The sequence below is a fragment of the Chiroxiphia lanceolata genome, chromosome 5 (assembly GCF_009829145.1).
Source record: "Chiroxiphia lanceolata isolate bChiLan1 chromosome 5, bChiLan1.pri, whole genome shotgun sequence".
Lineage (NCBI taxonomy): Eukaryota > Metazoa > Chordata > Aves > Passeriformes > Pipridae > Chiroxiphia > Chiroxiphia lanceolata.
In genome coordinates, this window is record NC_045641.1 from 40179008 (window position 1) to 40190914 (window position 11907).

Genomic DNA, 11907 nt, shown 5'->3' on the forward strand with positions numbered 1-11907 from the left:
TTCTTATTTGCTTTCAATATCATAGAATCAGAAAAGGCCCTTTGGTATCACTAAAGGGGGGGTGGGAGAGTGAGTAAGAATTTTAGAAGTGATGTAAATCTTTCCCTCTGTTCCCTTCAACTTTTACCTTCCAAATGGCAAGCTGACTACAGGTAAAAAGGAGAGAATAAGTGTAGAATTATCCTGATGAAAGCTTTGTTGTATATAGTATCAAAGACATTTTGAAAATGCCATCGGGACTTCGTAAAGAGAGATAACGCCATCTCTTATTCTAACAATAGAGTTCAGCCAAACGTCATCCTTTCCTACGAATCACTACCAATCACTGGAGTACAGTAACTTGCAGACTCAAGGATCTAACCAGTTAAGGTATGACTTCTAGGACAGAGCTCCCTGGAAGCATGAAGTAATCATAACTTGATGAGAGGAGGATAAATACATAAAACTCATACTGAAGTGACGGGCTAGCCTGCAGTCAGGTAACTGTGCTGCAGTAACATGCTGACAGGCTTAACCACAACACACATTCATTCTTCCAGTTCAGTTCACAACTGAAAGTAAACCAACACCCTTTACAGGGGAGCAAGTGACAACTCATACACAGGAAACAGAGCAAAGAGTGATAGAAACTTTTATCTTCAGGAGGGGATAACTGCAGGGCAATTTATGTATCTCTAGAGTCTCACACCCTTGAAAAATCTATATGGAATGCAGAAAATAAACTAACCATCTCATTTTTTGTTTATGTGAAAAAAGTGGTGCGTAAAAACAATATCCTAACTACCTCACCTAATCATTTTGGGAAAATTTCTACTTGATCAACCTACACCTCATAATCACTAAGATTTTTCTTTTAAACTACTGAAGAACTTCTAAAATTAAGAATAAGAAGCTAGTCCGTCAAAGATCATTTTTTGCTTTCCAAATATTCAGTGAATCTAATATTGTGTGGAAGCTTTTGGCCTTCTAGAGAAAAAAACTATTCAGGCAAACCCGCATTATCTCCGGATTGCCACAGCCTTTCCTTATTTGGCTAACGTTTTGAGATTCCAATCAGACTGCTATGAAGTTCAACATGCACAAAGCATCCATTTTGAGGAAACTCCATAGCCAGTTTCCCTTCCATTCCCCCCCGGCCCAAGTGAAAGTTATCTCCCTCGGCACCAACCCCCTCCCACATACTCACAACCAGAACAAAGCGATATGGATTGGGTTTTTTACTACTTTCCAACGCACGGAAGAAAAATGTAAGAGCCCTGCTTCCCTTGAAGTTCAGCTTTCCCACTGCGGCGGGAGCCATCGGTAACGAAAACAAGCAACCTCTTATTGATACGCGTTTCTATATAAGGAACAAAACACTGGTTCCCCATAGAAACCGGAGAGAAATAGATGATCCGTCTCTCCCCACGCCTGCTCGCACACACGAGCGGGGTTTAATCGGCTCAACTGCTGCGGAACCGTGGAGACGGGGGACGCAGGGAACTGCTACCGGGATCCCAGGCAAGGGGCAGCGGGGAAAGCGAGTCCGCCTTCCTCATCTGCAGCCACCCCCCCCGCGCCGGGGAGCAGCTGCCCCCGACCCCGCAACCCTCTCAGGGCAGGGCCCGCTGCCCCCGGCCCTCCAAGGGAGGCGCTGCCAACAGGGGAAAGCGAAAGGGGTCAGCGGCACCTCCTCCCCGCCAGAGGAGAGGCCCAGCCGCCCCTTCCGACGCCCGGCCCGCGGGGAGGGGGTGCAGCCTCCCGCCCCTGCAGCCCCGCCGGCCCCGGGGCTCGGCCCCGGCCCCTCCGGCCTGTCCCAGCCCGACCCCGCCGCCGCCTCCCCGCCCCGACACCCCCCAGCGGAGGGAGCGCGGCCGCCTCCGGCCCCTTCTTCCTCCTCCACCTCCGCCGAGGGGAACATTCGGCCGGCCTCGCCCCCTCCTTCTCCGCCTGCCTGACCCGGCCAGGCCCCCCTCGATCAGCCCCGCACCGACCTGGTGGAGCGCGGTCAGCCCGTCCACATTGGCGTAGTTGATGTCGGCGCCCCGCTCCAGCAACCGCAGCACCTCCTCAGTGTCCCCGCTGGAGCAGGCGGCCAGGAACACAGCGCCGTCGTCGAACTTCACCTTGGTCTTCTTGCGCTTGACCACGGGCGGCTCCAGGTCGGTCTCGGAGCCGATCCAGCGCTTCAGCTGCTCGTTCCGCTTCTGCTTGGCGTCCGCCATCTTCATACCCCGCTCGCGCCGGCCCCCTCAGCCCCGGCCGCGCCGAGCGTACACTTTATACCGCCACTATCCCACAGCGCACCGCGGCCGCGCGCGCTCACCCGCCCAGCCGGAGGGCGCGGGGCGGGCGGGGATCGGAGGGGCGGGGCGGTGGCTGCTCGTTAGCATAACCTCGCGAGAGCTCCAGGGGGAGGGGCGCGTGCGCGAGCGGCGCGGGATGGGCGGTGCCGGAGTGGAGGTGGGCGTGGAGGTGGGCGTGGAGGTGGGGGAGTCAGTGGTTTTATGGCTGCGTCGGGCAGCTCAGCTGAAGATGCTGCCAGCCCTTGCGTGCGACCTCTGTGTCACCTGTAGCAACACCCGTGTTTCTGCCTGTAATGACAAACGGGGCACGTGCAGACACTTGGAGGGAAAAGAGGAAAGAAATGGGACAGCTCCTGAGGGTCCTTTGTTTTGGGAGGTTACACATGACTACGTCAGGCCAGTGTGACATACAAAAGCACCAGCTGCCATTTGCCCCTACACTTCCTTCCACATTTGCACCTATCCTTTAGGGGGCCCACAGGGTAGCCGGAGAGAGACTCTTCATCAGGAACTGTAGTGACAGCACAAGGAGTAATGGGTACAAACTGAAAGAGGGGAAATTCAGACTAGATATGAGAAAGAAATTCTTTACTGTCACAGTGGTGAGACACTGGAACAGGTTGCCCAGGGAGGCTGTAGATGCCCCAACCCTGGTGGTGTTCAAGGCCAGGCTGGATAAGGCTTTGAGCAATCCGGTCTAGTGGGAGGTGATCCTGCACATGGAGGACTTGAGACTAGATGATCTTAGTACATACATTCCTCAACATTCTGTGATTCTGTGTGACAGTGAACAAAGCCTTGTGCTTATTGTCCATTTTGTCTAAAGTTCACTTCCTTGATGTGAAAACCTGGGGTAGCACAACATCCTTTCTCTTGGGAGAAAACAAGTGCAGCATTTGAAGATACAAAGACTAAAATTTTTTTGTTCAGAGTTGCAACTTCTAGGAACCAAGCTATTATAGATAATAAACTATTTTCCGTGGTTTCTTTAGCTAAAGGCAATATGTATTTTGCTTTAAATGGAATAATCTTTGGGGATAAAATGTGGGGTTTATTTTCAACTAATTATAGGAAACAAAGTATAGTTTGAGAGGGTCACCAAACCTCATGCACTTCAAATTTGCATGATTTGCACTTTTCTAATTATGTCTCCTTCTTATGGTGGGCGGTCTCACAGCCAACTCAGGGTTCTTATTTCCATTTTTCTTGATAAAGATGTCAGCAGCATTTCACAAGAAGTAATAGCTGTAAGGTGCCCGCAGCAATATGCCGTTCTTAATATCTTTCAGAACAGATTTCCATCGGAGATATTTGCATAGTATCTGTCAGATTTACTCATACAGCAGTGCATGAGATACATGCAATGACAATTTGCAGGAGCAATGTGATTGAGAACAAAAGACAACATCTGGTAGTCAAGATGAAAGATTTGCCAGAGAAAGATTTGCAGTTAAGTAGGTGGATGACTGATTACCTGGCACCTAATTTATACCTTCCTATTGATAGCCTGTGTGACTATCCAGGGTACATTTTAGGTTCCTGGGTTTGAAAATATGGCTGACTCTTCAGAGTGCACTTCAAAAGCAGTCTTTGAGTTTTTATTACTCACACAAGTGATTCAGTTGTGCTTTGGTGCAGTGCTGGTACCATCAGCCTTGTATGGATAGTTACCATGTGGGAACTTGGCTGGATCACCTGACTCATGTCTAAGGAGGGGATTTGCGTGGACTCCAACTGCCTGCTGTGGTCTTGTCCTCATGGGCAAACTTCCTTGGGGACAGACTCTTAATCCATTTCCTAAGGACCTGAAAACTATAAACCAGAAAAAAGTAAAGCAAGATAAAAGCTGCATTCTCCTTCCCTGAATGTCTCTGATATTGTACAACTACCCTCCTCCCCAACATGCTGCTTCTCTCTTTCTCTCAGTTGACTGTCTGAAAATTTGACTCTTCAAGAAACCATATAGCTGCAGAATATAATACACTGATTTCAGCAAGCAATATTTAAGTCAGTTCTTTATTAGCAACAAAGTAGTTCTAGGCAAATTGATAGGCTCCAGATTTAAATCTTCTTGATTTAAATTTTCCTGCTCAGCATTTTCTTTCTGGTCATGGATCCCCCTTTAACTCTCTTTCTCTTCTTGGCCTCTTAGTGAAATGCAGAAGTTTTACAGTTCAATTCTGCTCTTAAGTATCACACAGTCTGGTTTTAAAGATCAGATCTAATACTTTCCTTTTATTCCTTTTTCCAGGGCGTTTTTCACTGTTTCATCTACAGCTTTTTCAGAAAACCTCAGCAAATATGTTTCCATACACTGCAGCTATTTGTATGTTCCACATTCTTGACTTTATTTTTCCTTGACTTTTAAATTTTTTTGGGTTGCACCTCATGGTTGGATGTTATGTTTGAGGCTTTTTGCAGACTCTACAGACAACATATAATTCAGCTGTACAGCCAGCTGAAATTCAGATATTCCATGTATGTAGAATATATATGTTGTTCTGAGATAGCTGTGTGCTCTGGAGAAAATTATATGGGGCTCTTAAATCTAGCAAAGCATATGGTCTTCCTTAAGCAAAAAGTAGAGCTGTCATTCATGTAAACTAGCTAATCTCTACAGTTGTTCACATTTTCTTGTATTCAACAAAATTGAAAAAAAGCAGGAAAAAATAATAAAATTATTATTACTAATAAAAACAACTTTTAAAAATTTTTGTATTTTTATTTTTCCTATGTCATATCTCTCAGAAAAGTTTGTAACTTCAATAGCAAAGGCATACTGGGCCATATTCTTTACCTCATCCTACCATTCTAATGTCATTCAATTTCATTGTAAAATCAGTGTAGCTGAGAGGAGATGAGACTGTCTACAGATTCTGATTCAGTACTAATTGAGATAAACATATGTAACTACCAGTAATAATTGCTGTAGAAATCTAATATTCTTTTCCAATTATCTACGTAAGCATGGAGGGTGAAATTCATCTGTGCAGAGGGCTAAAGCAAACTCTCTTTGAAGGCCATATTGAAAGTGAGTATAAAATTGATTCTGAAAGAGTCACTACTACTGCAAGAGAATACCACAAGAGTGAATTAGATGACTGCATAAGTGTGCATGTGTGTTTACAATAATCATAGTATGCTAAAAAGAGACACAACCATTTGAGCTACCTGATGTGCCCAACTTAAGGACACAGTAAGTAGTTCTATTTTTATTGGGCTGTTCTGATGCTACCAGACTACCCAACACACTAGATGTGCTCTTAAATCCTTTGTTTGTGTGTATATACATAGCACTAAAGCTGATTGAATATGTAATTTTCCACTTGCAAATACTAAGATTGAATTCAGTAGGACTACTTTCATCTAGAGGTAACCATGTAAACATTTGCAGAGATAGCATCAATGTGTGTATATATTTCCAGTTAATTAAATGTCAGGCTTCAAGTGATCAATACAATGATTTAGCAATGAGATTCTTATCAGTGTGCTCTCTGGTTTTCCATTTTTTCTTAAAATTGTTACAACCATTGTTCAAAGCTATTTCCCACAGGCTTCTAGACCACAGAACTATGCAGATGAAGCTTTTGCACTACCCAAAATAGTCAGCTTTTGAGATGTAGAATTTTTGTTCTGACCTCCAACATGATAATTATTGTCTTGTCTTGTCTTTCATTTTGAACAGCATTAGACACAACTTCTAAAAATTTTGTCCTAACATTTTTCTCTCCCCATTGAAGAAAAACTAATATATCACAGTTAATTTCATCAAACCCAGCTCTGCTAAAAAAAGGGTAATTTGAAGGGATAGTGACAAATATTGTATATATATTGACACAAAACTTTCTATCTGATAAATCTAACAGAATTTTTAAAGAATCATGGATGGTAAAAGGAGAGATAGGATAAGAAAATATAAAAGTCTTTTTTCACATGAAAAGGCCATGGCAGAGATACTTATCACAAGAATAAGGCATTTCTTTCATTGTTTTACTTGATAGTCTTTTCTCTCTTTAAATCTGGTGTATTCTCTATTCTTATTGTGTGACACCCCTACACAAGTAACAGTGTACAAGTGTACAAGTAACTGTAACACAACTCCGGTAGATACATTCCTTATAAAAAGAAAAAAAAATAAGACTATGCACAAATTGCTATCAAAATTTTCAAGTAAACTATGTACAAAGCAGACTTCTTGCTCTTTGATTTTGTCAGTTCTGAGTAAGATTCTTGCACAGAAACCCCACGTTTCGAAGTGAGTTACTTTTTGATGCTGCATAATCCTGAGTCACCAAAACCAAAACTAACACTACCATAGCAACCAGAGCACAGATTTATAAACTGTGCAGTTCAGAATCAGATTTACAATAGTGTATTCTACCAGCATCTTCTATGAGCTTTACACAGATTGGTGTCTCTCTGTTCCTGAATGGCAATGCAAGATAACATTTAAACTTTAGTCACCTAGAGATGCTCTCACGTATTTCTGTGTGTACCCATCTCTCTCTATACTCGCTCAGTTAGACATATGTTCAGTGGACAATTTCAACAGTACATAGGTTAAGCTAAAAATAATTGTCTTGGCTAGTAAAAAGTATATCCTTCAGAAATAGGAAAATATACTTTTTTATAACATTGACTTTATAAAACCACTCCTACTTTCAATTAAGTTTTGTCTAGTCACTTCACGAAAAAAAAAAAGAACTGGGCCATATGTTGTGTAACAGAAATATGTATGCTCTGTTTCTCTTCAGTATTTGCAGTACTGGGAATACTGCATGTGTATGGATGTAGACAGAGTGTTAAACATTCTGCCATGACAGTGGTCCATTTTGGCCTCTTGGTTTTGAGAACAAGGATCTTTGCTTTATTTTGATGTCCAAAAGGCCATGCAATCCTACAGTAGCTTTTATGAACCTTTGCTCAGCATTTCTGAGGTTAAAATGTTTCTTTCCCACTTTCGTGTGTGTCTTGAGTCAAGGAGTTTACTGTTGAAACACACGATTTAAGTGCTGAGGGGGAATGGAATGACCTGTCCCTCTGAAATGCATGCAAGATGTTCCCTGTGAGCTGCATTCTGAACATATCACAGCTGAGAAATATACTTCCAGGGCTGCAGGAAGATGTTTTGGACAAATAGAAATGAAAGACAACCTGTTCTAGATTCTCACTCACAATGCATACACTCAAGGGTTATTGACAGCCATGACACTTAGATTTCTGCCTTTCTGCTTCCAGAAGGTATATGAATTTCCTTTTAAAGTATTTTTGGGGTATATAAATATGTTATTTCTCTAAATTAAAAATACTAAAATTTCTATGTGGCTGAACAATTGTCTTGTCTTGGATTTTGGGCATCTAGGAGTATGCCCTACTGCTCATGGTGCCTACAGGCTCTATTTTTGTGAGCCAGCAGAGCATATGACATAACTGTGCTCTCACATCATGATTAGTCTTAGCAATGCAGTAACATAGTGACACACCTATATCACCACAAAAATAATGTCATCCTTTAGTCTATTCAGCCAACCATTAAAGTGAAAACCAAGTAGTTTCTTAAGAAAGAGAACTGGCTGTTAAAGTACAGCAATGCTTATTATAAGAATATTCATAAAGACTTGTGTCTCTGAATACAACAGAAACAAGCAACTGAAAGTTTGCTTGCTCAGAAATCACTTTTTTTCTAGTAGTTCAGTGTCCTAATAAATACTTCTACTACAGCTTTTCTCTCCCCTGAATTTGTTACAAGCCCTTTGTTTGCTATGGAAAGCTGCTACTTCTGTGACTCCTCAGGCTACAGCTCAACTGATCAGGCTTCATCCCAAACCATCAGGTGACTCCTTTGGTGGCCTCCTATTGTTCCTTAGCACAAGGCCATAAAGAAATAATATGCTGGAAAGCAGTGCCATGGAAAGGGAGGACCTGGGGGACCTGGTCAAACGGCAAGTTGAATATGAGTCAGCAGTGCCCTGGCAGCCAGGAGGGCCAACCTGTCCTGGGGGCATCAGGCAAAGCATCACCAGCAGGTTGAGGCAGGTGATTGTCCCCCTCTCCTCTGCACTGGGGCGGCCTCACCTTGAATATTGTGTGCAGTTTTGGGCACTGCAATATAAGAAAGATAATAAGCTATTAGAGAGCATCCAAAGGAGGGGAACAAAGATGGTGAAGGGCCTTGAGGAGAAGCCATATGAGAAGTAGCTGAGGTCACTTGGTCTGTTCAGCCTGGAGAAGAGGAGACTGAGGGGAGACCTCGTTGTAGTCTACAACTTCCTTGTGAGGGGAAGAGGAGGGGTGGGCACTGATCTCTTCTCTGTGGTGACCAGTGAGAGGACCTGAGGGAATGGCCTGAAGTTGAGTCAGGAGAGGTTTAGGTTGGATATTAGAAAAGGTTCTTCACCCTGAGGGTGGTTGGGCACTGGAACAGGCTCCCCAGGGAAGTGGTCACAGCACCAAGCCTGACAGAGTTCAAGAAGCATTTGGACAATACTCTCAGGCACATGGTGTGACTCTTGGGGATTGTCCTGTGCAGGACTAAGGGTTACATTCAATGATTCTTGTCCCGTCCAGCTCAGAATATTCTGTGATTCTGTGAAATAGAATTGCTTCATCTTGTCAGTTCAAAAGAAGAGTGACTTAATTGAGATAATTAATCTGAGGCAACATTAATCTCCAGCAACCACTAACGTAACACCAAGGTACTCCAGAAACTTTAATATCCATATTGTTAATGCTCAGAGATGTACGCTTCAGAATCTTCTTAAATGGCTTCTGGTTTGATAAGCTTATGACTTTCAACACTCATCTGATGAAATTATGCTTCCCAACCATTCCTAAATTGGCTTACTAGCCTGCAACTTCTGCAACTCCTCCTTCATCATGATAACTCAGAACACCTCGTTGAAGAGGGACATGTAAAATTAATTTTCCTTTTAGCAGATGCTTAAGTAACTCAAAAACAGCTTCTTCTCACCAAAGCATTATTTAATCACTTAGTATAAGATGAGGAAAAGGCTGTAACCTCTAGATCTTGGACAATTTTTTTTAGTTTCCCTAAACATTTTGGATATATGACTCAACCTTCTCTTTGCCTAAGAGAAAGGCATGTCTTCCAGCATTTTCTCAGAGACCTAAGCTAAGGTTTCGCTAGATAATGGAGACATTCAGATAGGTAACTGCCACAGAAGGGGGCAGTCCACCAAGCCCTGGCTTTGGTGTTCATTTAACACCTACTTGAGTGAGTTGTCTGCACTGGCAGACTATTTACTTCTTGGCTCAGCTAGTTTTCTGCTGGTCTAGCAAGCTGAGCAGACTCATCAGAGGGTGACAGGGGGCTTCCAAAAAACTTGAGAATGTGTGACCAGGCCTGAGGAAGGACAGTGTCACTCTCCGCAGAAGCAGGAACACATTATATAGGCTCAACCATGACAAGAAATCTCACACGTAGTTTTAGCTGTGACCTTTAAATCAGTATTTTTTCCTGTCTGGGAAGATTTCTTTAATGTTTTGGTGTCCTTTGGACGTGGATTCTGGCATGTAGAAAATAAATCTTCTAACTAGAGTAAATGAGCACTGCCTTTGTCTTCTCTGTAGAGGTTATGTATCTGTCTTCATTTCATTTTCTGTTTGCTTTCATGTGGCAGCTAGCAAATAGGATTCTGGGCAAACATGATATCGAGTGGAGGGACAGATAATTTTCATATTATAAAAAAACTTTCTCATTCTTGGCAGTGTTAATTTTAGAAACTGACAGTCTCAAGGGGACACACTTAGCACACTCTCAGTCCTAGGAGTACAGCAACAGTGGCATGAAGTGAGGCAGGAACCCAACTGAAACTCACGCTCTCATCCACAGCCAGACAGTGCTGGTGCTGTCCTTCATCTCCCATGCCCACCTGCTTCTTCCTCCCTGTCAGGTTTGGGTCATGGTCACTTCCCTGTTGCAACACTGGTATAGCTACTTCTTTATAATTATGTATATTTTTATTTCAAGTACTAACTGAGATCTAAACCACAGATTTTACTGAAATCAGGCACTTGGCTCCAGGTTGCATTAAGCATTCCTTGATTTCTATTTATGTGCATTTTTTTGCTCTCTCCTTCTAATGGAACTGTCTCAAGAAAGTAAAGGCTGATCCTAGGAAAGTTCTACATTACACTTATTTTAAGACAAATAGGTGGATAGATAGATATGAAATTACATTATTTCAACTAGATTAATAACAGTAAAATTAACTACTTGCGTATATAATTAGACTTGGAAGATACAATTTTAAAATGTAATTGTTTTGATTATTTTTAACATTTTGATTACTTATTTAGGACTGTGGGCTGATAAGTAGAATAACTAACAGGAAGTTGGAACATTCCTGTTTGTGCATCTGAATTTTGATTTTCATGGCTGGGCTTCGCGAACAAAAATTTGGGAAGGGCTCTATCCACATTTGTTACAAGCGCGTTGGTGGCTAATAAGGCCAATGCGAGATAGACATGTCTGATTGCAAAAGGCACAGCAGAAAGACTCCTTAGGTGGTATATTCTGCAAGGCACGATTCTTTCTGCATTGTCTTGATTTTACACGGGATAAATAATTCAAAGTTCTTAATTTTGCATTTCTGACCTCAGTTTGTATTTAACCCTCAGGAGCTAAATAAAGAATTTTGGTCACATTAATTAGAATCTTCCCATTCCCACTGTTCACAATTTAAGATCTCAAATATTTAAATGAAAGCTTTAATAAAGATATAAAAGGCTACTGGAGATGAAGCACCCAATGCTGCAGCTTCTTTTGCAGTGGGAACTTTAATTGAGCAAGGAGTGTTCTGAAAAAAACACAAACACTCTTGCATGTTAGAAAACACAAAGGTGATTTCTGTGCTAAAATATCTGTGGGCTCCCATATTTAAAAAATTTAGAGTTTTCATAATTTTGAATTTGTGCATAATATGAAATGTTACTATCTTTATAAAATCACAATGTTAGTCCAAGGAAAATAAATGCCAAATGATTACTTCAAAAAGAGAAGGATTTTGTCCTACTCCGTCATTTTGCATTTAGATAAGATTAGAGAAGAGGTCTAACTACTAAAGAAAAGGAAACAGTGTAAAAAAATATTGGCTTAAAGTACAATTCTGATGTCTTTTTTCTGTAAAAAAGGAGCTAATCCATACTTAAAATTCAAAATCTATGTCACTGCTTTTCTGCCTTGCATATTTCCAAAGATTTTTACTTTGAAAGAGACGCCAGGCAGATCCCTGCACAAAACAGGAATATCCTGCAACCATATCGTGCATACAATCACTGTCATATAACACTCACACTTCTCTGCAGCAGCACAAAGGAAAAAACATTTCTTAGTCTTTTATACCCCAAATATTGCAGTATTTTTAATGACATTTTCTTCTAGAAATGTAATAATTGTATAGGTGATACATGCATAGAGGTCACATTAGACCTCTTGCTCTGTCTAGAGAGTGTCTAGATGCATTAATTTGTTTTTACTTAAAACAGTCAAGGCTCAGTTTAGAAACTCCTGCTTGTTTTAGTGAGTTTGTATTAGCTCCCGATAATATCCCATTGAATCCCACTGGAGTTTCTTATGCAAGTAAATGATTTCCAGTATAAA

The 11907-nt window shown here is 41.9% G+C and overlaps 1 protein-coding gene across 4 annotated transcripts in view; it reads right to left on the reverse strand.

Moving 5' to 3' along the window:
* PPP1R12A (protein phosphatase 1 regulatory subunit 12A) overlaps positions 1–2386 on the reverse strand; it is a 113145-nt gene extending 110759 nt beyond the window's left edge. For 2 of the 4 annotated variants that reach the window (XM_032687735.1, XM_032687734.1), the window contains exon 1: positions 1974–2316. In XM_032687735.1, the coding sequence (XP_032543626.1) occupies positions 1974–2210 (237 nt within the window). In that variant the 5' untranslated portion in view covers positions 2211–2316. Of the gene's footprint in view, positions 1–1973 lie in introns of all 4 variants that reach the window. The other 2 variants (XM_032687733.1, XM_032687732.1) reach the window with 2 other exon arrangements.
* Between the last annotated feature and the right edge of the window lie 9521 nt (positions 2387–11907).